This window comes from Ovis canadensis, chromosome 5 (genome assembly GCF_042477335.2).
Source record: "Ovis canadensis isolate MfBH-ARS-UI-01 breed Bighorn chromosome 5, ARS-UI_OviCan_v2, whole genome shotgun sequence".
Taxonomy (NCBI): domain Eukaryota; kingdom Metazoa; phylum Chordata; class Mammalia; order Artiodactyla; family Bovidae; genus Ovis; species Ovis canadensis.
In genome coordinates this window covers 18,677,171-18,701,081 of record NC_091249.1, presented here as the reverse complement: position 1 = coordinate 18,701,081, position 23,911 = coordinate 18,677,171, and the positions used below count along the sequence as shown (strand labels likewise).

Sequence of the window (23,911 nt, the reverse complement as noted above, 5' to 3'; positions counted from 1 at the left end):
GTTGAGTCAAGAGATCGAGACATGCCCATTTAAAGACGGACAGTGTAGCGGCCACTCCAGAGAGCCCATAACCCAGCATTCACTCACGGATCCCGACTGCTCCTTGCTGCAAGGAACTGTGACCGAGCCTGAGCCCTTGACCCAACACTCCCAGGAGATGGAGGGTAAATAGCCCAGCCCGATGCTCCTGGGGTGGAATCACTCTAAGTGCGTACTCTGCGCAGGGCCCCCAGTGGGCTGTGCACCCACTGCCAGGGGGTCACCTGCTCGTTGGCGCCCCTACAGGGCTTTTCCCCTTACTACACCCTTTTCCAAGCCTCACGGGAGGCCTCTTCTCAGCGTCCGATTCCTTCCGGAGTAGGTACCCAAAATCAAGACTAGGCAAGACTGAGGCCGCTGGAGAGAGATGGGAAGAGCCAGGCGGGGGTGTGGCTCTGAGCAGCGACAGTTTCGCCCACGGATACCACGTGTGTTTTATTGATGGACACACACAGAAGAAAGGGGGAAAGAATCCCCCACCGTGAATCCGAACCCAGCCTCCCCACTCCACGCCCCCATCGCAGAGACAGTGGTAACTGCTGCGTCTTCTCCAAGGACGCAGGGAGGGAGGCTGGGACCCCAAGTGCCCTCGCCTGGCCTGGCGTGAGGGTCAGAACCGGAGCCATTTCCGGGCCGACTACCGGGACCAGCCGTCGGCAGTGGGCAGCCGGCGCAGAGGGGGTCCGGGTCGCAGGGGCTCTGCTAGGGGTCGGGCCAGGAGCAAAGGGTAAGGGAAGGTTTTTGGAAAGTCGCCGGGGCCTCCGGGGGCCGGGGAGAGGCGCTCGGACTTGATGCTGACTGGAGGGGTGGGTGAGGAGGTGCCGCGGGCCGTGGGGCCATCCTCGCCCAAGCTGCGGCCCCCACTGCAGAAAGAGAGAGAGAGGAGCGGGGCCGTGAGCTCAGCGAGGAAGCCAGAAAGGTGGCATGGCTTGGGCAAAGATTGGGCAGGGGAACCTTGGGAAAGGAGGGGGTGGCGATCCCTCTTGGGGCTTCCAAAATAGCCGCCCATCCCACCAGACCAGTCGGGAGGGGCTGTGTGCAGAACCGAGAGTGGCCACCAGGGGTCAGCCGTGGCTAGGGGCTTTGAGAGACTGGGGGGGTGGGACCCAACTGTGAACCCGAACTCCGGGAGTGAGGGACGGGGAGACAGTTGGGGCACTTACCTAGGCTGTGTGGGGGTGGCCGGGGGCCCATCAGCCCTGGAGGGCTGCCAGGGGGCCAGGGTGGGGGGCTGCAGCAAGCCTGGGGGTGGAGGAGGATCCCCCAGGCCATACTCTGCGGGGACAAGAAGAGGAAACTGAGGCCCTGACCCCAGGGAGCCCCTCCCCAAGCCTGAGCAGCCCTACCCGCCAGTTTGCAGTTCTGGCAGGCGGGGGAGTGTGGAGACACCCTCCCAAAGCCAGGGCAAGTGCATACCTGGGGGGCCGGCAGGGAGGAAGGGGAAGCTCCCAAGCGGGGGTCCGGGGGCGGCTGTGGAGCAGGGACTCTGCAGGCCACCATAGAGGCCTCTCTGCGGGGAGACAGGGTAAATGGGAGACTGAGACCCACAGCCAGGCCGCCCTGGCCTCCCTTCCACCCCTTCCCCTCACTCACCGAGCTGCTCAGCCCCCCTCGGGTCCCAGCCAGGCCGCCAGGCAGGTCTGGCCTCCGCCCGTCTGCTGCCAGGTACAGGGGCGGTGGTGTCTTGCTGGCGAGATGGCTCGGCGAGAAGAGAGGGTGCGCCAGGCCTGGGGAGCAGGGGACCCCCAGAGGAGGCAGGCGGCCATGTCATCTGATGAAGTCTGAGGTCCAGAGTGATGCCCACAGCCAACATTTCCCCGCGGCACGGCCCCCTGGAACCTCCACCCCCTGCCCAGGGCCTGTGCCCCATGCTCACCTGGGGGCCCAGCTTTGGGGGCTGCTGGCCGGAAGGGGGATGGGCGGCTCTGGGCAGGCAGGGCCTCCCCAAGTCCAGTGGGTTCACAGGCTGGTGGGGGCAGCGCCCCATATACCATGTCTGGGCTGGGCATAGTGGGGGCTGCGGGCTGCGGGCACAGAGGCCAGGATTGGTTGAGGAACACGGAGATGAGGGCATCGATTCAGCCTAGACAATCCCAGTGAGCTCGAGGGCCAGCTTCCCCTTCTGGAAGCCCTCACTACTCCCCAACTCTGGCCTAAACGCCACGTGGCTGGGGAGCCTGTGTCTGCCTCCGTCACTCCTTGACAGCTAGGCCCAGAGCTGAAACTTCTTACTAAGCAAACGATTGGTCCCGAAGGGGCTTCCCAGGTTTAGATACATCAAAGAAATACAGAAAGAAGGAACTGTCTGTCTGTTGAACTCTTCCATCCTTCAAAGCCCCTATTATAATTCCTACTCCTCCAGGAAGACTTCCTCCCCACCCCCACCCCCCCACTCTAGGAATCCTGGTCCTGAGTCCTTCTCTCAGCCTCAGCCCCAGCCACCTGGGCCTCGGAAGTGGGGGGAGGGCCCATGCAAGGTGGGACAGGGACTCACTTACATAGAGCCGGGGCCGGGGCAAGGCTGGGTCACCCCCATCACCTGCCAGCCTCCGCAGCTTCTCTCCTGGCCCCTCAAGCCCCTCGTCTGGCTCCAGCTCGGGTCCATCAAGGCCCACACCCCTCCGCTTCAGTGTCTGTGGGAAGGGGAGACAGCAGGGTGACCCCCCATATCCCACCCAGCTCTGTGGGCAGGCAGAGTGCAGGCACAGCTCCTCCAGCTAAATCCCATTAACCAAAAACCCCAGGGAGTCATCTAGTAACTTCCAACTGTATGTGAGAGAGGGACTGCCCTGCCTTGGGACCAGAGAGGCCCAGGTCACACGGCAGGGGCGGAGCTCCACCCAGGCCTGCTGGCATTATCCTAATGCGCCTCCTGAGTGTGATTTGGGGTCTCCATTCTGCGCCCAGGCGCAGCCTCAGAGCCTGGCATGCAGTAGGTGGTTAATGAGCACTTAGAGCTACTTCACAGGCTCTCCCCCCGTCACCCCCCTGGGACCAGTGATCTCCGTACTCCTAGACCCCTGCTTCTCCTCTACCAGCTCCTCCCCACTGTCTGTCACTTGGGGCTCCCCAGACAGTCAGTCCTAGCCCAGGGCTCTGTCCACCCAGTGGCTTCAGCTTCCCGTTCCTGGGTAAAGACACCCAGATCCAAAGTGACATGGATCTTCGCGCCACAACTGCTGAGCCTGTGAGCTCTACAGCCCATGCTCCACGAGAGAAGCCTGCCTGTGACATCCGAAGAAAGGCCCAAGTGCCACGATGGGGGCCCAGTGAAGACCCAGCACAGCCAAAAATCAGAAGAAAAAAAAATGAAGTAATGGTGATCTTGCCCATCCTGGGTGGCGCTAGGCAGCTGCCCCTAGAAGGGACTCTCCACTACCCCAGGCCTGCTTTGACTGGCATGCGAGTGAGCATGCATGCTCAGTTGCTCAGTGGTGTTCGATTCTTTGCGATGCTACGGGCTCTAGCCTGCCAGGCTCCTTTATCCACGAAATTTTCCAGGCAAGAGTACTGGAGTGGGTTGCCGTTTCCTCTCCAGGGGATCCAGCAAAGCCAAACCGCAACGCTCATCTTTTGTGCAAACCGAGAGCCCCCAGGCTCTGAGTGCGCAGAGCGTGCTGGGCTCCGTGCGGCCAGGCGGGCGGGCCCGGGGGTACCTCGAGGATGTCGGCGTTGGTGCGGCTCTCGTGAGGCTCGCTGTACTCCGTGTACTTCAGAAGCACGCGGTCCATGTCGGTGCTGGCGTACTGGAAGAGGCGGTTGGAGCTGTTGAAGATGATGAGGGCGATCTCGCAGTCGCAGAGCACGCTCAGCTCGTAGGCCTTCTTCATCAGCCCGAACTTCCGCTTGGTGAATGTTACCTGGACTCAGTATCCAAAGGCAGGGCAGGAGACGACAAAAGTTCAGGGTGGTGAGAGGGGGCGCTGAGGGGCCTATGCTTCCTGATTTCATGCCTTTGCATGCGCTCTCTGCAACTGGACTACGCCTCACTTCTCAACTTGGCAAACTCCTACTGATGCTTCAAAACCTGGCCCAAATGTCCTCTCCTTAGCGAAGTTTTCCTTGGTCTCCAGGCAGATCCCACACTCCCTGAGCTTCCCCAGTTCTGTACCTGTCTCTGGCCCAGCACTTTGAGCTGGATGTGTTTGTGTTGAGTTCCATCTCCCCTGGGACTGGTGCTCCAGTCATCACAGAGAATCAATGAATAAATCATCACGAGAAGGAGTCAATGCTACATCTCAAACTCCTGACCCTACATCGAGTCTCCTTCTTCCCTTGCAGTTCCCCCAAATGGCCGAGCCTTTGGCCAGGCTGTGTTTCTTCTGCTAGGAAAGCCTTTCCCCCAGCCACTGTTCCACCCAGTGAACTCACCTGCCGATTCCTCTGGTCCAGAATGCGTGAGATCTGAATTTTTTTCCTCCCCATGTCCCAAGCTGGGTGGAGTGCCCTTTGTCTGGAGGTGGGGGTTGGGGAGGAGAAGAGGACAGAGCAGGTGGATGGAAAGTGAGGACAGGCACCCCAGCATACCCTGTCCTCCTCCTACCCCTGCCAGGAGACAATGGGGAGAATGAGGCAAGCTGGGTCACCCCCACATCTCACACCCTCAACCAGCCCAAGACGCATCAAATGTTCACTGAACACCTCAGACCAGTGCCTTATAAGGAAAAGGCTGACCAAGGGGGAAAGATTAAGAGGTACAGGTGCCTCCGACTGAGGCTCTAAAGCAAAACAAGCTGATGGCTGTGGGACCTCAGGGGAGCCTGACCCCCTGTCTGTGCGTGGATACCAGCGCAGTGCACTGCCCAGTGTACTGGAGCATAAAATGAGCCAGCCCACACAGGGCCCTCAGATCTGCCCTGCAGACAGCAGCTGCCGCGGGTGCACTGCCGTTATGAGCACTGGCGGCAGCCTGGAAGTCCTCAACAGGCCAGGCTGAAGGGCCATCCGATGATGGTACCCAGCAGGGCACAGTGATCTGGAAGCAAGCCTCATCCACACAGCAGACACTTTTCAACTCATTCAACCCACCCACGACAGCCCCTCCATGAGCAAAGCTGAGGGCTGTGGTTACCAGAAAACATACATTAAAACATACGTAAAACATATATTTAAAAGTTGCGTTGCGTGGAAAGACTAGAAGGAAATACTCAAGCTGGGAGTCAGTGCTGGGTGAAAATTTATGGGTGAGTTTTTAAAACTTGAGATGCAACTCACTTAACATAAGATTCGCCGTTTTAACATGTGCAATTCAGTGACATTCAGAGCATTCACGACGTTGTGCAACCGTCATCTCTACCTAGTTCCAGAAACTTCACATCCTCTAAAAGGAGACCCCAGGGGCTTTGCGGCAGTCCAGTAGTTAAGACTCCGTGCTTCCACTGCAGGGCGTTGTGTTCAATCCCTGGTCAGGGAACTAGATCCCACATGCAGTTTGGCAAGACCAGAAAACCAGAACCAAACAAACCAAAAACCCAGAAAACAAGACAAAGAGAAGAGCCAGCCCCATGGCAGCCATTCCCTGCTCCCCCTTCCTCAGCCCCCAGCGACCACTAATCTATGGATTTGGCCTGTTCTGGACTTTTCTTATAAGTGGAATCATACTCTGTGTGGCCTTTTCATCTTTTTCTTTTTCATTTTTATCTTTTGAATTTTCTAACTATTCTCCCTCGGTGATTAAAGATTTCTATTTTTTTTTTTTTTTAAAGATTTCTATTTTTTAAAATGTGTGTTGGTCGGAGGTTGGGGGCCACTTCCTTGGTGGTTCAGTGGTTAAGAGTCTGCTCTCCCAGCGCAGGGGGCTTGGGTTGGATTCCTGGTCAGGGAACTAAGATCCCACATGCTGTACGGCACAGCCAAATAAACAGAAATAAAAAATGGGGGGAAGCCTAATAGAAACCCCATCCCTGACCTTCTTTCCAGTGGGAGGAGGGGGAATTCCCTGGGAAGACTTCGACTTGGAGACTTCAGACTGGGAGGAGGGGTGGGCTCATGCAAACTAGAGAGGAAGCCTGGACCCTCCTCATGGGGATCTGGGATCTCCCTGGTGGGGGCCCCAAGGTGAGCATGGGCAGGTCAGTGAGGGCAACAAGTAACCGAGACCTGGCCCAGACCTTTCCCAGCAGCCCCCAGGCAGGGCTCCTGGAATCAAGGAATCATATGGTCTGTCCTGCAGCACCCACCCCACTGTACAGAGAGCCATCCATGGCCCCCGTGACCCCTCCACCAACCCCATGACCACACTCCACCCCCCAGCCCTCTCGTGCCAAAGGGGACTGAGGCCGTGCCACAGGCCTTCCCCAGGCTGAAGCGGGCCCATGCTCAGGCCCCAGCCAGCCTCAGACCAGAGGAGAGGTCTTCAGTAGGGGCAGCCTCTCCCTCAGCCTCAGTTTGCTGTTCTGTGAACAGGGTGGGTACGAAAGGCAGAGTACCTCGCACAAAGCCTGAGAATGAGGTCTCGGGAAGAGTAGGGAAATGCAGGTCTGTCTCTGGGAGAAAGATACCCCAGCTGGAGGGGTCTGGGGGGCTCCCATCTTCCCAAAGATCCAGAGCTGGAAATGGGAGTCACCCCAGCCTGTCATCTGCAGCCCACTAGGTCACCCCAGGCACACCCTCCACCTTCCCTGGTCTGGGTCTCGGAGTAGTCATAACGAAGTGAAGTCCAGGCCAAAACGAGCCCCCACCATGGCCCCCCAGTTCCAGCCTGACGTGCTAAATTTAACCTTTGGGGCTAATTTTAATCCTTGTCCGGAATCGGGCTAGTTCCCACGGCTGGGATGCATTATCCCCGCCCTGACAGGCCCCTGGGGACAGGAGGAGGGCACTGGCCCGGAGGTCTTGGTGCCAAGATGATTCCGGAAATGCCCCCCACGCCTGGAATCCCATGGGAACGTGGGACTTGGACATGAGTCTCGGGGTCTGGAAGATCCAACTTTGGCCCCTTCTCCGTCTGTCCCCATTTTAGACAAGGACCCCCTGGCCGGGGCAGGGTTCACATAATGGGGGCGCCCCCGAGAGTCAGCAGGTCAAGAGGGGGCTCTGAACTGAGACTCACGAGCTGAGACAGGAAGCGAGTTTTAGGCAGAAGGAACGGCAGGTGCAAAGTCCCTAAGGAAGAAGGAGACGCGTCCACAAGGCTACAGTGGGAAGAGGGGGGAGTGCAGAGGCAGGGCCACCCCGGGTCCTCTGAGCCGCAGCGAGGCCTCTGGGGTTTGCTCTAAGAGCAATGGAGAGCCGTGACGGATGGGGGTTCACCAAGAAGGGACAGGACTTTAAAAACTTGAACACGGGGACTTCCCTGGCAGTCCAGTGGTTAAGACTCTGCATTCCTAATTCAGGGGACCAGGTCTGATCCCTGGTCGGGAAACTAGATCCCATATGCCTCAACTGAGATCCAGGATGTTGCAGCTAAAACCTGATATAGCCCCAAATTTAAAAAAAAACACACACACAAAAACTGGTTCAGTCAGAAAACAACACAAAAACTTGGTCATAGCTGTCATGGGGAGCAAGACTGCTGGAGGCAGAGGCGTAGAGGACGGGAAGCTGCAGGGAGGCCGGAGCTGGGTGCGTCTGGGCCGAGACCGGGGTCAGGCCCCCTCTGCGCTCTGCCTCGCCCCACTGTGCTCTAGGGCCCTTTGGTTCCTCAAGAGCCCGCCAGGTCCCGGGCCATCTCTGGAGGCAGGCCTGACAGGTGCAGATGGGCTCAGGCAGGGGTTCGCGCCTTCTGACCCTTGATGACTTTGGGACCCCCAGTCTTCACCTAGGAACCAAAGTCACCCCCTGCTCTGGTCCTGGAGGGATCTACCCAGCACAGAGCTCTGATCATGCCCCTTCTGATTACACACTCCTCACGGCTCTCAGTCTGGCATTCAAGGCCCTGCCCTAATCAGCTCCTGCCCACTGTTCTCTACCTTCAACAAAACGTCTGTTTGAAATCCCCTTTTTGCCTCTTCTGCACCTGGCCAACTCCTATTCACACTTCAAACAGCCAGCTCAAGAAATCCATTCCTCCAGGAAGCCCTCCCTGCCCTCTCACTCTGGTCTCCCACAGCCTCCATCCTCTCCTCTAGTTCTGACTCCGTGGGCTGTTGGATGAGGGGTCATATATCCACCTCTCTCCTTCTCCCCTAGCCTGGAAGATCCTCAGGACCAGTCACAGGGGTGACTGGGAAGACATGGAGCGGGCCAAGAGGGACACGTCTGAACTCCCCTCAGCTTCCCTCAACAACTTCCTCTCAGACTCCCCCAGCTGACTCCCCACCCAGAAATACACGCGCATGCAAATCCAGCCGCTCAGCGTTGACCTGCCTCAGGCCCAGGTGTGAAGGGCCAGCCAAGGAATGAAGAGGCGGAGGCCCAGGGTGTGCAGATATATTTGTGCTCACATGCAAATCCCCACCCTGAGCCGCAGACAGACCTGGCGGCCAGTTCTCCAGATGTTGGCGTGATGGTGATCGGAACTGCTGGGGGGAGGTGGTGGTGCGTGCTGAATGTGCAGGGCACGAGGGGGGAGGCTGAGGCTGGGAGAGGCGGAGGCTGGGGAAGGCCTCTTCTGGGCACAACCTCCCCTGCCACCAAGGTCCAGCTAGAAAGCCTAGGGCTTATTGCATCTGCTCAGCAGAGGGGCGGAGGTGAGCCCATCGACCCAGGAAAGGGAAGAAGAGCCAGGATAAATCCAAGAGGGCCCCTCAGTGGAGAAAGCTTGCAGCTGGGCCTCAGTGGGAGGGCTGGATGGGGCCTGAGCGCATGGGCAGGGGAGTGGGCATCTGAAGTCAAGAGTCCAGTACCTCCCCACCCCTAGCTTTGTACCCCGCTTACCAAGTGTCAACTGTGTGACGACCATTGCGATCAGCTGACCTCAAAAGAAGCAGAAAGCTTACGTAGACCAATGACCACAGAAAATTAAAAAAGTGTCCCGAGACGTACCATTAAAAGGATAGTAGGCCCCTACGGTCTTATAGCTGTTTTATTAAACCTTAGAGGACAGGAAAGTGAAGTGTTCTTTAAACTAACTCAGACCTTTAAAAACAGGGACACTCCAAGTCATTTTAATGAAACTCTTATAGGTCAGAACCTAAGTCTAAAAAGAGAGAAGTACTGACCACAAAAGGGGCAATGTTAGTAGCCAGGGATTCAGGGAAGACCTCTCGGAAGAGGTGACGTTTGAACTGAGACCAGAGGCACAAGAAAGACACAGGCAACGAAGGGAAGAGTCAGTGAGAAAATCTGGTGGAAGGGTGTTCCTGGCAGGGGAGCTGCAAGGCCGGAAGTTCGGAGTGCTCATGAGTTTGACATTTTGAAAACAGCAAAGAAGTCTGAATGGCTGGACAACGTGAACAAGGTGGGTGGGTGGTGGTGGGCGTGCGGTTTGGATCATGTAGGTCCTTGTGGGCCACAGTGAAGAGTGTGGGTTTTACTCTGAGGGCATTAGGGAGCTATAGGGAATCTGGGGGGCAAAGGAGTACCTGGATATGATTTTGACGGTTTAAAATCCCCCCGTGTTTTCATGCATTGCTGGTGGGAGGGGAAAGAAGAAAAGCCACTCTGAAAAACTGTCTGGCATCTACTAAAGCTGAACAAGCAGCTACCCTCCAACCCAGCGATCCTTCCCCTCCTCTTGCATTCACCGAAGACAAATGGGCCCATGTAAGAAATCACGCAAACAAGAACATCCTCAGCGACTTCATTCACCATAGCCCCAGACTGGAAATGATTCAAATGCCCTCAGTGGGAGAACTGACAACCACTTTCTCGTAAATTCTATGATGGGCTACTAGACAGCACAGAAGAAGGCTGTGTCTCAGCTCCACGCAACCGCACAGGTGCGCGGAGCTCCCAGATCACGGGCTGATTCAACAGTACTGGGCTCTGCAGAGGGGACATGCCATGTGATTCCACTGATACGAAGTCCCGGAACAGGCAAAACTCACCTCCAGTGATGGGTGTGAGCACAGTGGCCACGCTAAGCAGGTGCTGTGACAGGAGCAAGTCAGGGGGCTGGAGTGTTCTGCTCCCTGGACCAGCTGCATTCAGTTGGTGCAAGTTTTTTAGCCCTATTCCAGTGATTTTTGCATTTCCCTCTACGTGACTTAACCAAAAGGGTTTTTTTAAAAGTATCCCCCTGCCCCCACTCAGGTTGCTGTGACGACAGCATCTGTCTGGGCAGGAGTGAGATGACAGGGAGAAGCTGGGGCAGACGTCCAGGCAGGAGATGTGGGGCCCGAACTGAGACCGGGGCTGCAGGAAGGCAGAGGATGGGCTGTTTGGCAACCGAGGGGACAGGATATGCTGGTGGCATATGCCTGAGGCTGGAGGGAGCCTGGGGTCTCAGGCCTGAGCATTATTTGTGGGGGAAACTGAGGGTGTGTGCGGTGCATGCATGCACGCTAACTCATGTTCAACTCTTTGCGACCCCATGGACTACATGGCCCGCCAGGCTCCTCTGTCCTTGGAATTCACCAGGCAAGAATACTGGAGTGGGTTGCCATTCCCTTCTCCAGGGGATCTTCCCAATCCAGGGATCAAAATCAAGCCTCCTGAATTGTAGGCGGGTTCTTTACCGCTGAGCCACTGGGGATGCCCCATACCGGGGGCACACAGGAAGATCTCACAAGCACCCGGAGCATGACTAAGTCTCACTGTGACACCTGTGGTCACGAAGTCCATCAACAAGCACCCCTGAAGTCCTCCAGGCCATGACTGTGACCTCCCTCTAAGAGGCCTCTCAGCACCCTGGTGATGGAGGTGGAGGTCTGGAAGGAATCCCACCCTCCCACTCACCCTTCACTGTGGGCCTCTTCCTGTGGAAGGGCTCAGCTTCCTTATCTATAAATGGGAGCGAGAATCCACCTGCCACCAGCGGAGGAGGAGGGCGCAGTGGAGGGGTCTTTCGACCTTGTCTCTGGACTCCCAGAAGCCAGAAGGCAGAGGAGCTTTGGAGCTGGGGGTGCTGAGTCAGCATGCCATCTCATGAGGCCACGGGGACCCTTCCTGTAGCAGGCTGGGTGACATCAGGCCCCTACCTGCCCCTCTTCCATAAAGCGGGTCATGGAATCCTGATCTCAAAGGCTCTGCAGTGAGGGTCTGAGATAAAAGACCAGGAACCGTTGAGTTCCCCTTCTCGGCTCTCGGTGGGGCTCTAATGGAGGGGCCAGCAGCAGAGTTAGGCTGCCCGACCCTTGAGCCCAGAGGCCACAGTGTGGCGGGGGACCCAGGCCGGGAAGGAGGGGAGGAAAGGAGAAGTGAGAGGCAGGTGGGTGGTGGGGGGAGGTGAGGGCCCAGGGGACGCGGCGAAGCGGGGAGGGGTCGCTGCGCCTGGGCCCGGCAGCAAATGAGGCCAGCAGCCCGGCCTCACGCAACCCAGGCGGTGGTTTCATCACCTGTTCCCCAAGCACCTCGTTACGGGCGACAGGAAGAGCCCCTTGGAAAGTCGGGACCCCCCCTCCCCTCTCTTGAGGGCTCCGGAGGCTCTGACCCCAGCTGCTGGAGACCCTCCCCCACCTCAGCCGGGGCCCTGGGCCGCCTCCTCCCCTGGGAGCCTGGGGAGATGGAGGCCCAGGTTCGGGGGGGGCACTGTGGGTGACCTAGGGGCTGGCTAGCCCACAGCGGCCCCTCTCATGCCCTCAGGAGAAGGCGGGCTCTGGCAGTGACTCTTGTGTGGCCAAGCTTCTCCAGGCCTGTTTCCTACCCCAGAAGATGAGGAGAGCAGGGGACACCTCCCTGAGATGGGGGGCTCTCTGAAGTAGGCGTGGTTGAGATGCTGTATCCCTCTTTCTCTATGCAGGCAGCAGAACTCCTTAGGGTCTTCTCCCCTCAGCCCGGGGGTGCCCAGGTCAGACTGAGGGCACCAGGCAGACCCAGGAGGGGTGCTGGGGACAGGCGGCTCAGGGAGAAAGTCCTTCCTCACACGTACAGATGGGGGTTTGGGAGGCTCCCCTCATAGGGTGACTCCCCCAAACACATGAACCACCCAGAACACGTGCAGTCCACTGGTCTTGTAGACCCCTCCCAAGCCCACATGGCTCACCAAACACACGTACCCTGCAGACCACACACAGATGCCCAATTACACACAGCCCTCTCTCACACACACAGACTTCCCAACGCATGCCAATCCCCCAAATGCACACAAACCCTCATTATATGTAGACACCCCCAAACACACCGTGACCCCAACATGTAACCTTTCTAGACACACACAGAGCTCCCCCAAACACAGGGACACTCCCCAGACCCATGCTGGTCCCCCATTCCAAGCGGGCACCTGGGTGCTGGTCCTCCATTCCAAGCAGGCACCTGGGTGCTGGTCCCCCATTCCAAGCGGGCACCTGGGTGCTGGTCCCCCATTCCAAGCAGGCACCTGGGTGCTGGTCCCCCATTCCAAGCGGGCGCCTGGGTGCTGGTCCCCCACTACAAGCAGGCCCCTGGACACAGATCGGGCCTCTAACTCTGCAGTGTATCGGCCACCCTCTGGCTCCCTGAGGCAGGGTGGGAGCACTCTCCAGGGGAGAGATGCAGGCTAGGGGGTGGGGGTTCTGAGGGTGGGGCGAGGGGCCAGGAGGGCCTCAGGGATCATATGTTTGGGCACCGCATGGGGACCGCAGGCTGCATTGGTGCAGGTGGCAGCGTTGTGGGCATCTTTGGGTAGTTCTGGGGCCTGGTGGGGTGGGGGTTGAGGGTGGGATGCGTTACCCACATGCAGCTCTGAATCCCAGACACCCAGAAGGTTCCAGGTGGAGAAGGCCCTTTGCGGAGGGAGGTCCCTTTGTCTATCGGTCCCTCTGACAATCATGGGGAAACTGAGGCCCAGTTGGGAACCCTCAACCGCCCCCCTTCCACAGACCCCTCTGCAGGCCTGCTTCCGGGAGGGCCCAGCGTGGCTGTGTGCTAAGGGGTCTGCGGGCTTGGCTGTGGCTGGGGGCTTGGCCAGACCGGGGTCCCACCCTGGCTCCACTGCACAGTCGCTGCTTGACGTGCTCCGAGCCTGTTTCCCCATCTATGCAGCGGGCCCTGGCACCCGCTCACCTGTGTCTCCACTTTAGGAAGGGCGCATCTAACAGCAGACTCGCTCACCTTCTGCCCCATTCCTGGCACCTGAGACACCAGCCCCAGACAGACCTGCCTCCTCTCCATCGCCAGGTCTTTGCCCCGCCGAGCCCTCTGTCCCGGAGGCCCTTCTCAGACTCACCCAGGTTCGAGAAGCTGCTACGTGTCCTTCAGGGAAACCTCTCTAGGAGTGCCAATCTCCCCAGAGCAGACTTCTCTTGCCCTGTGTAGCTCAGTGATTTGCTAGTTTCTCTGATGCTCGTGTGTGTGTTAGTCGCCCAGTCGTGTCCGACTCTTTGGGACCCTACGGACAGCAGCCCACCAGGCTCCTCTGTCCATGGGATTCTCCAGGCAGGAATACTGGAGTGGGTAGCCAGTCCCTTCTCTAGGGGAGCTTCCTGATGCAGCGATCGAGCCCAGGGCTCCTGCACCACAGGCAGTCTCTTTACCATCTGAGCCCAAGGAAGCCTCTCTGATGCTCGTACTGCGGCTCTGAGAGGTCCATTTCATGAGGGCAGAGACGGGGCCTTCCCAGTGCCCAGCACAGAGTAGGTCTGCACCACCCTTCCTTGAACGAGCCAGCCAACAACTGCTTAACAGATGGAAGAGACGTCGGCAACGGGTTCCATTTTCTTTTAAACACCTCGTGGCTCACGAAACAAACTTGAGGCCCCATCTGGCCCACAGGCTGCCAGTGTGAGAGGCCCCCCAACATCCTCACGCTAAACAGCCTCCAGCACAACGGCCCACTGCATGGTGCTCATGCCTCTCTCAGTCCACGTCCCCACGCCCACCTCGGAAGGAAATTGCGTCCTGAAGTCATGAGGGCCCGGCTGCCCTGGCCGCGGCAGGTCCCGCCAGGAAGGCTGGTTGCCACAGCCACTGCAAAATCGACTCACTGCCCCATTCGCCTCCCGTGGGGCTTAGGACCCGTACCCCTGGGGCTGGGAGAGACCGTACATTCAACACCCAGCCCTGCTATCTCACACAAGTCAGGGCCCTCGCCCAGTCCAAGGGCCCCAGTGATGTCCCCTAAGCTGCAGTGGCAGTCTCAGGAACGGCCCAAGGCTTCTCTCTCTTTGTTCCAGAGAAAGATGTCCCCATAGGGCCCCAGAAATTCATCCCCAGAGGCCTGGGCCTCCCTGCTTGGGAAATTAACACATCTGTCAGAGCTGGGCGGAAGGGACTCATCCCACATCCCAGCAGAGCAGAGATGCAGCCAGTGGCGAACCCACCCTGGGGCCCCTGGGGCGTCCCTGGTCCCCACTTTCTTCCCCCAGAAATGTCTATGGCTCACCAAGTTGTTGGGGATACAAGGGCAGGGAGGAGACAGACCCAGCCTGACCTTCTGCGCTGCCCTGTCTGGTGAGGGAGACGACAGACACATCACGGTGTCAGGAAGACTTTAACATTGGAATTCTACAGGGGGAGGCGGAGAGGAGGTGGTGCAGAGAAAGCTGCTTTGAACAGCGGGGCCAGAAAAGGCCTTCTGAAAAGGGAAACACAAGGAGGAGGGAACCACAAGGAGGAGAGTACACCAACCCTGCAAAGATGTGGAGAATGGTAGGTGCAAAGGCCCGGAGGTGGGCATGTGCCAGGTGGGTTCCAGGTATGGCGGAGGTTGGCACTGCTGAGAATGGGTGAGCAATGGGCAGCCAGAAGCAGAGGGGAGCAGGGAGGCCACAGGGGACTTGGGAATCAGGGTGAGAGAGGGGACTGCGGAGCAACTGAGTCCTGGAGGGTGTACGAGCCTGGGGCGGGGGGCGGGGACTGCGGTATGATTCTGGATTTTCAGCAGCCCCAGCGGCTGCTGTGAGGAGGAGCCCTTTAGGTGCAGGGCAGCGTCCAGCGGGAGATGAGGCTCTGGTTGTGGAAACGGGACAGAGGCAGGCCTGTGTCGCCGCAGTGACTCGTGGTGACAGCTGCCCTGCACTGTTCCCTTCTGCAGACCCCCAGCTCAACCTCTAGTGAGCATGAACCTGGATGGGGTCAGACAGGGAAGCTGACAGGCCTGAGGCCTGCTTGGCCCCTGGTGCAGGGTGGGGTGAGGTGGGCCTGGATGGGGCTCACAGCACTCCACTCGGTCATGGTTCAGACGGCACCTCCTGTTTCTGGGTGCCTGCTGCCTGCCCGGGGCCCACACTCCACCTCATTTACACACAGGACCAGCCTGACTCAGATAGCCCAGTGAAGCGGAGGTGGCCGCCCTGTTTTACACAGCAGGAAGTGGGCTCCTTCCCAGGGCCACACAGTGGGACCCCAGATCCTCATTCAAGTGTGGGTTTGTATCCCATGGCTGTCCAGCTGCACCCAAACCCAGCCCCCCTCAGTCCCCCAACCCAGTCCGAGAAGTGGGCCTGGGTACTAGTGGGGTCTGAGATACTCATTTCTGGACTGCCTGGGGCCAACGGGCAGCCTCACAAGGCCCCCAAGTTGCAGGCACAGGGAAGCCCTTTGGGGGTGCTGAGAAATGGGATCCAGTCCTTGTGTTCACCTGACTTGGATTCATGAGCCTGGGTAGGGGTGACCTCTGCTACCCCAAACGGGATCCCAGGCGTGTGATAAATCCTCTCCAAAAAATGACATCTGTCTGCAAGTGCCTATGTGCCTCAAATCTTCCGGAAGGTCAAATCCCCAACATGTCTACACTCATTGCATCTGAGTTGGGGTGACAAATGACCTTAATTCCCTCTCTCCTCTAATTTGCATTTTCCAGATGTCTGCCTGGTTGGGTAATGATTTAATGAAATCAATCATTACTTGGAGATGGGAAGTAAGACGAGCTCAGATTGCTTAGGTCACAAGGGCATCCAGAGAGCTCAGAAAAGGGCAGTGATCTGTCTGAGGTCACACAGAGAGGGGCAAGAAGAAGCTGCAGCCAGCCCGTCACTGCTGGCTTTTGTTCTCCTAGGGTCCGAGGGGCAGCCTGGAGCCCATCCTTTCTCTGAGGGGCCTGGGTGTTTCCACCTGGACTCAGTCTTCGCTCCTGCAGTGGCAGCTTCAGACTAGATAGTGAGTTTCCAGCTGTCACAGGTGAGACCCCAGGACCCTCAATGTCCCCAAATTCCATTCCCTGGAAGCCAAGATTCACTTCTGGACTTAGACAGGTGAAGGAAGGCAGGTATGGGGACAGGAGGGAGCAAGGCTTTCTCCCAAAGCTCGTTGACTTTTGGGATCAAATTCCACACACTTGTCCTTCTAAGTCTAAATACTTTTTTGAACCCCATTTCCTTCACCTCAAGAGTCTGCAAGTGCTCAACCCCAGGCGCCAAAGGTCCAGAGGTCCTGACCTCCTGTGAGGGTTCTCAGCTGGGTCAGGCAAAAGGCCTCATCTGTGTCTGACCTCTCAGGTATGCAGCTTGGGGACAGGGAATAGCCTGGGACTCCAGCTGGTGAGTCCATTGCCCAGGATCCTGAGAGACACAGAGGGTGGGGACCATAACCAGGACAATAACTCGGCCACCAGTTTGTCATATGCTGACAACCTCGGGGGGCTGTGACTACTGTTCCTCCGATGAGATACTGAGGCATGGGGAGGAAGTGGCCCAGGCACTTGTGGTCCCCTGCTCAGGGCTCCGTGTCCACTGTCCTGCCCACAGCCACAGAGGTGCCCTGTGGGCCCAGCCAAGGCCCCTGGTTCACTGCACGAGATGCAGACCCCACAGGGTGGGTGAGGGTCACGGCGGTCACAGGCACACGTGGGTGCCATGCCACATGAAGGTGCAGGGCCGTGCCACACGAAGGCACACTCACAGCAGGAAAGCAGGGGACTGTGGTTGTGCACCAGGGCCTCCGGGATGCACAAAGGGGTGTGCCCCAGGAAAAGAAACCACTGGAGCTCACAGACGCATACCAGAGTCTCATGGCACCACGACTTTAGACACACAACTCCCCAACTGACATTGAAACCTTCAGTAGCATGCCCTTTGGACACACAACCTCTCAGCGATGACACACACTCCCTCAGACATAACTCCTGGACATGCAAACCCTGGGACACTCACCCTTTTGGACACACAAACCTCTCAGGAACACAACCCTTGAAAAGCCCCTCGAACACACCCCTCAGATTCACACCCCTTGGACATATACCCTTTGGACACAAACCGTGGACGCATAGCCTCTCAAACTCACAATCCTAGGGCTGCAAACCTCTTAGACACAGCTCTCCCGCGTCCAGCAGCACCCTCGGACCTTCAAACTCATCCCAGCCCACAGATGCCATTCAAAGGACGCTGTACAGACCTCGGCCCGACGCGAGACGCACTTGCTCCACCTGGACCCTCTCGCACTGACCGGGCGGCAGCGGCTCAGAACTCGGACAGAGCGCCGGGCGGCCACAGGTGCCTTCTGAGCCGGCGGCCCCGCCCCCTGGGAGCTGATTGGGCGCGGCGTAAATTTGCATAGAGGGCGAGCCCGAGGGCTGCGGTGGGCGGGCACTTGGGCGTGGCCGGGCCCCGGGAGTTCCGGAACCGGGAATCAGACGCTGGAAGACTATGAGATGGGGAAATAGTATAATGAGGGATGGGCACACGGAAGGGGGCTGGATCAGACTTGCCAGGCATCCCCCGCTGTCAGTGGGCGACCCTAACCTTACCACTGAGCCTGACCCTAATTCGGACCCTGTCTGTAACCCCTGCTATCTCCTACTCTGGACTTACTCCAATCTAAGTGAAATATAACTCCAATCGGGACCCTGAGGCCCCAGACCTAGAGACCTTCTCGCAGCCAGCCCTGACCCTTGCCCTCACCCAGATGCAGGGACTGCAGAAGAGGCTTTTGGGATCGCTTGTGGCCTCACCCAGCTGCGTGCCTTCTGCAGCGGCATGTGTAACCCACATGCTTCGACAGGAGGGTAACAGAGCCCTCGGTAACTGGGCACCCTCCTCCTGAAGTGGTCACCTTCCGGGACTCGACCCCTCTCTGGGATCCCAGCACCACCCAGGACAGGTCCCAGACCCAGAGGGGGATCAGAGCAAGATTAGGGAGTGAATCATGGTGGAAAGGATTCCAGGATGAATATGACTTTGGACTGGGTGATCCTGGAGAAGCCCCCAGTCTGGAGGGATTCCCCCAAAGAGGAGCATTTGTAATGGGCCTTGAAGCATGAGTAAGAGTTTGTCACTGGTGAGTTTTTCCAAGAGGACTTGCAAGGGGGCAGAGAAAGTGAAGAACATTCTTTGGTGGGGAAAGATGAAACCTGAGCAGTGAGTGGAAGTAGATTGGGCTGGGGGCCCTTTAAAGGAGGGCTTGGAGATAGGAGGAGGGGGTCCATTTGGGGCAGATGAAAGGGGAGAGTAGATGAGCTGCAGTGGCTGTCTGTCATTCTCAGAACACAACAGATGATCAGACCTCTGGACTCAGGAGGGGACATGTGGCGATATCAGTATGTGAGGGACACTGAGGAGGAAACAGAGGTCCTGGAAGGCTTGTGCTTCTCCCCACACAGCAGTTTCCCCATCCGCAACATGGGCAGTTTGCACCCCTAGCCTGGAAACAGATTTTTCTTTGGGAAAAAAACAAACTAGGGTTGGTGGGCATCAGGTTTCCTGCCTCTCCCACCCCATCCTTGTTGCCCTTCAGTGCCCAACACCAGATGTTCGGGTGACCCAGGCCAGGCTGGGAGCTTCTGCCTAGGCTCCAAGGCACAGAACAAGTCCTGCAGAGTGTGGAGGTGGCTAGGGAGCCCCGGGCCCCTCGAGGGCCGCTCTGTTTACCCGAGACCGCCCGCTTGCCTCTGATGCAACAGGCAGGCTCTGGTTACGTGAGCACAGCAGCTGGAGCAGCCCTGGGGGCAGCCGGAGCTGAGCCAGCTGGGGATGCCCACCGTAGGGCTCACCTCCCGCCCCCTCCCACCGCTGGGGCCCCCTCCTGCGCTCTCGCCCCTGCCGCGTGGCCCGCTTCCACCTCCCTCGTTCCCAAACCCCCTTCCCAACCCCGTCCAGACCCTCTTCCTTCATTCAGTTTCCTATAATGGCTCCTTCTTTTCGCCTTTACCCCGTTCCTGTCCTATACGTGCGCCCGTCACTGACTGTGTTAGCCCGTGTGGGCCCACATCCTCCCCTGGGGCAATCGGGAACCTTGACCTCAGTCTTTTCTGATGAGGGGACCCTCTTAGGAGCTGGAGTAAGAGACTGGGGGTTGAAAGGGAGATTTCAGGGGAGACTGGAATAGAAAGGGCTGGAGAGGGGGACGAGGCCTGGCAGATAGGGAAGGTGGACAGGGGTGGGAGGGTAAGTGGGTACAGAAGCTGCTTCCCCCAAGTCTCCCTTCTCCATATCTTCTCCCAGAATGTCAGCAGGGGAAGCCTTTGATGGCTCCTCCATGGTAAGGGCAGTGTTTCCCAGTGGGTAGGGCTTCAGGCTTCAAGGACCCTGGGTTCCCACCCCTTCTGACTCCCACAGGCTGTGTGACCTCAGGCCAGTCACTTCACTCCTCTGAGCCTGTTTGCTCATGTGAAAAATGGGGACAACAGTGGTGCCTCCTCAGGGGTAGAAGTGCTTCAAGCTCGGTCTCCAATACCCTCTCCTCCTCCAAAAGCCTTCATTATCCCCCTTCCATCTGGTGTCCTGACACCCCCGTTCCTCCTTCCACCTCAGCACTGGCCCAGAGGTTCAGAAATGCCTGCGTTCGTCTGTCTCCTGGAGTCTGGGATCTCCTTGCGATTGGGCTGTGTGTTGTGATAGCACAAAAGGGGTGTTTTCATGGGTTTCTTGAAAAACTGGAGAGGTTCTGAATAGTCTAGGGGTCTGGGGACCAACCTTGGGGCAACCAGAGGCCTTGCTGAGGGATGAGGCGGGGCTGGCAAAGGGTCTTCCTAGGGGCAGGACCCTCTGAGAGGGCAGGGCAGGAGTGAAATAAAAACCAGGATTTGGATCAGGGCTAAAAACAGAAAGTCAAAATTCATGTCTGATTCCTGTCCTGACCACCGTGGACCAACCATAAGCAAGTCACTGCCCTCTTGGGCCTTCTTTTACTCCGTCCAGAGATCTGAAAGAGGGGTCCCACACGTTACCCAGGGAGCCCTTCCAGGTTACCTCCACTCTCACGGGCGCTAGGATCCCTACTTGAATGTCTCTTGGCACGAGGAGGTCGTTTCTGAGAGCAAGTCTTAGTGAGCTAGGGAATCCCCACACCCTCCACTCTGGTGAATAGATAAAGCCACTAGTGCATGGGGGCAGGTGCGAGGTCTTTCTGGGTAGTGGCCTCTCGAAGTCTTATTTCACTTTCTGGATAACTGGAGCAAGGCCGCATGAGGTGAAAAAGGGCAGAGGGTCACATTGCACTCTCGAGGATCTGCCCAGACTGCGGACAATGACCGCTCAGAGGCGCAGAGCCCCGCCAAGGCTTTGCCTCTTGCGCCCCCTGGCGGTCGTCGGGGGTGGGACGTTCGCCAGGTGGTGGATTAGTCGCTAAGCAGCATGGCACCCCACTCCAGTCCTCTTGCCTGGAAAATCCCATGGAAAGAGGAGCCTGGTGGGCTGCAGTCCATGGGGTCGCTAAGGGTCGGACACGACTGAGCGACTTCACTTTCACTTTTCACTTTCATGCATTGGAGACGGAAATGGCAACCCACTCCAGCGTTCTTGCCTGGAGAATCCCAGGGTCTGGGGAGCCTCATGGGCTGCCATCTATAGGGTCGCACAGAGTTGGACACGACTGAAGCGACTTAGCAGCAGCAGCAGCAGCATCCGACTCTTGCAACCGCACTGACTGCAGGGGGGCCAAGCTCTGTCCATGGGATTCTCCAGGCAAGAATACTGGAGTGGGTTACCATTTCCTTCTCCAGGGGATCTTCCCGACCCAGGGATCAAACCCGGGTCTCCTGCATTGCAAGCTGATTCTTTACCAACTGAGCTATGGGGGAAGCCCCAGGGACGTTCACCAGGAGTGAAGGGCAAACTGGCCATAGGAATGAAAGGCAAAATTAATCACACCCCCTGGGTGCACAGGACTTGAGGTGGTGGTGGGATCTGACAACCCACAGTTCCGCACAGACCTCTTTGAGAGTATTATTAGTCCCTGGCTGAGGTCGTGTTCAGAGGCTGTGGGTGATAGGGAGCCTCGGAAGGTCTAGGGCACCCCATGAGTGCTCCCCACTAGCTCACTGTGCCTGAACCATCCAAGGCTGGCCCTCGGATTCATGAGATTACATCACTAAGCTGACCATCTAGGGGGTGTGAGCTCTGGGCCCAGGGTTGGTCTGTCTGGCTCAACAGGGCATCCCCTGGGGCAGACAGGTCCTAGCTCAGACAGATCAGTGTTTGCTGGATAAATGGCTTCATGGTGGAAGGAGAGATGGACAAGAGGTGCTTTCAGAGTGGATGAAGACAGAGTGTCTCGGGGCGGGGGCAACTACATACCAGTCAGGGCCTACAATAGTGAACCTGAGGCTCCTCCCTCCAAACTGAGTTAGAGCAGAGGGAAGACAGAATGGTGGCCCCCAGACCCCCAGGACACCCTAGCAGAGAAGACGGAGGGCTGACTGCCTCCTGATGGCGGGAGGCAGTTATTTCCCCATCCCTCCTTCCAGGCCCACAGGCCCCTCTACCGCCCCAACACCCCACCGGGACCCTCTCTGCCCCCCACCCCTCCTAACCACTTTACAGGGCCAAGTTAGGGGATGCTCCCAGAGCAGCGAGCCTGGGGCCCATCCTGGCTGTACCCTCAACAACTCCATTCTGATCGTCCTGATAGATTTTGCTGGGCACTGTGTTGGTACATAGCTGACCCTCGAGCCGTACAAACCAGGGGCCCTGATCTCCCAGGCTTGGAATCCTCGGGGATCAGTGTGGGATCTTCTCAAGTCAGCAGAAACCGGCTCAGATCAATTTTGGCAAATGCAGTGATTTTAGGGACTCATGAAACTGAAGAATTAAGATTTTTCTAGTATCAGGTACAGCTAGATCCAAGGTCCCAGGCAATGTTCTTAGGTTCCACGTTCCATCTGCTGCGCTTACCAACCCGAGAAAGAAGATGGTATTTTTTGTACTTTTCCAGCAAAATCTTCAGGGAAGACCTCTTGTTGGATCACATGCCCCTCTCAAACCAAGCACTGTGACCTGGGAGATGGGGCGCTCTGATTAGCCAGGCCAGGGTCCCACACCTACCCCTGGGGTCAGGGTGTCTTCTCTATATGGCCTGAGCTTGGGGTGGGCATTTCTGTTTGAGGCAGAACACAGTCCAGGCAGGCAATTACACAAATGTCTGCCGCAGCCTGTAGAGAAGGCTCCAATCCACGCTTTCCTGTCTAGATGGAGAAAGGTAGGACCAGAGAGGGTGAGAGCCAGGCCCCATGTCACACAGCAAGTCAGAGGCAGGGCTGGGGCCACATTAGACCAGGGTCTCCTCCCCCCTAGCTGTGACATGCTGTACAAATGACGGCACCTCTCAGACCCTCTCTTCTCCCATCTGTATTCGGGGTGGCATCTCCCTTACAGGGCCGTCTGAGGATGAAGGATGAGCACTGTGAAGTGCCCGGCACAGAGCTGGACACACAGCAGGCGTGTGGTCGTGGCAGCAGTTACTGGTCCGAGGGGCCATGGCCATGTCCAGGGCCAGTGAGGGGTGGCTAAGAACCCAAGGGCAGCAAAGTCTCGTCTCAGAACATTCATGGCTGGCCCAGAGGCAGGAGGGATGCGCTGGCCACACTTGCTTGGTCTTCAGTCCCTGCCAAGTCCCATAAGGTGGTGTCAAAGAGTCCAGCTTTGGTCAGGCTAGGGGAGTAGAGATGAGGGTCAAGGTGAGCTCTGAGATGCCCCCAGGGCTTCAGGGGAGCCCCGATGAGGTGGCATCGGAAGCAAGATCCTGGGTGGGGCCAAGAGAAGAGGTGAAGTGCCGGGAGTCAGAGTCTGGGTGTGAATCCCGGCATTTCCGGTCACGATGCTGACCCTGCCTTGGCTCTCCAAGCCTCATTCCTCTTCTGCAAAATGGGGATGTGTGTAGGGCCCTGGGCCTGGAGAAGCAGGGAAGACCAAGACCTGCCCTGTGAAAGGTCACCGATAATCCTGCGGGGGCGCCATCTGGGGAACAGTGGGAGTGGAGGCTCTGAGAGGGGTGTGGGGCGGCAGCTGTGGGGAGAAGAGCAGGCTCTGTAGCGGCAAAGGTGGGATCAGGAGGCGCCACAGAGCACTTTGTTCTGAGGGGGTACAGCAGTCAAGGGACAGCAGATGATTCGGGGCGCCCATGGCTGGCCTGGAGCCTCCGGGCAGGCGCAGGAGAAACACGCTGGGTGTGGAGGGGGTAGAAGGGGCCGCAGGGCAGTTTCCTGAGGCGTGAGGGTGGGTGGGACCAGGGCACAGGACGCAGGAGATGGGGGCATGTGGCTCCAGGGATGGTGGGCAACACTGGGTGGTGAAATGGGGTGGGCTGCTGACCCCCTTGGCAGCCCTTCTTGCTCCAGGGCCTCCCAGGGGTCCCCTGAGCAACTCCACAATCCATAGTGTTCCTCACTACCCCAACAGCCAGAGCCAAGCCCAGCACGTGGCAGGAACCCCAAAAGAACTCTGACTGCACACCCATGAACGCTGCCACCTCCTGGCACTCAGGGCTGCTGCTCAAGGAGGTACAGGGGTCCCTGTCCCCACCCAGGCCTCCCCTGACCCTCTGAGAAGACTGCCGCAGCGCAAGCACACACCACGGCAAATGAGGAGGCTCTGAGAGCTAAACAAGCCACGGGCACGGTCAGCCCCTCGGCACCTCCAGTCTGCCCGTGTCTGCCCTGCATGAGCACAGAATGACAAGACGCCAGGCCGGTCTTGGTGCCCTGCCCTCCTCAGATGGCCAACCACACCTCCCGGTACTAGCCCTCCTGCGGTCCTCTCCCATT

The 23,911-nt window shown here is 58.1% G+C and overlaps 1 protein-coding gene across 1 annotated transcript; it reads right to left on the bottom strand.

Moving 5' to 3' along the window:
- Positions 1–427: 427 nt before the first annotated feature.
- On the bottom strand, positions 428–17,449 carry MEF2B (myocyte enhancer factor 2B). The gene is made up of 9 exons (XM_069588984.1): positions 17,329–17,449; positions 4,411–4,492; positions 3,696–3,899; positions 2,538–2,672; positions 1,916–2,063; positions 1,633–1,766; positions 1,456–1,549; positions 1,203–1,314; positions 428–902 (listed from the first exon to the last, which is right to left on the bottom strand). The coding sequence occupies exons 2-9, from the start codon at positions 4,462–4,464 to the stop codon at positions 677–679; spliced, it is 1,107 nt and encodes a 368-aa protein (XP_069445085.1). The 5' UTR covers positions 4,465–4,492; positions 17,329–17,449; the 3' UTR covers positions 428–676.
- Positions 17,450–23,911: the final 6,462 nt, after the last annotated feature.

Coding starts and splice junctions, on each gene's coding strand:
- MEF2B (XM_069588984.1), bottom strand. CDS start 4,464: ATGGGGAGGAAAAAAATTCAGATCTCACGCATTCTGGACCAGAGGAAT. Junction 3,900..4,410: donor TGGACCAGAGGAATCGGCAG/GTGAGTTCACTG, acceptor TACTGAGTCCAG/GTAACATTCACCAAGCGGAA. Junction 2,673..3,695: donor CCAACGCCGACATCCTCGAG/GTACCCCCGGGC, acceptor CCCTTCCCACAG/ACACTGAAGCGGAGGGGTGT.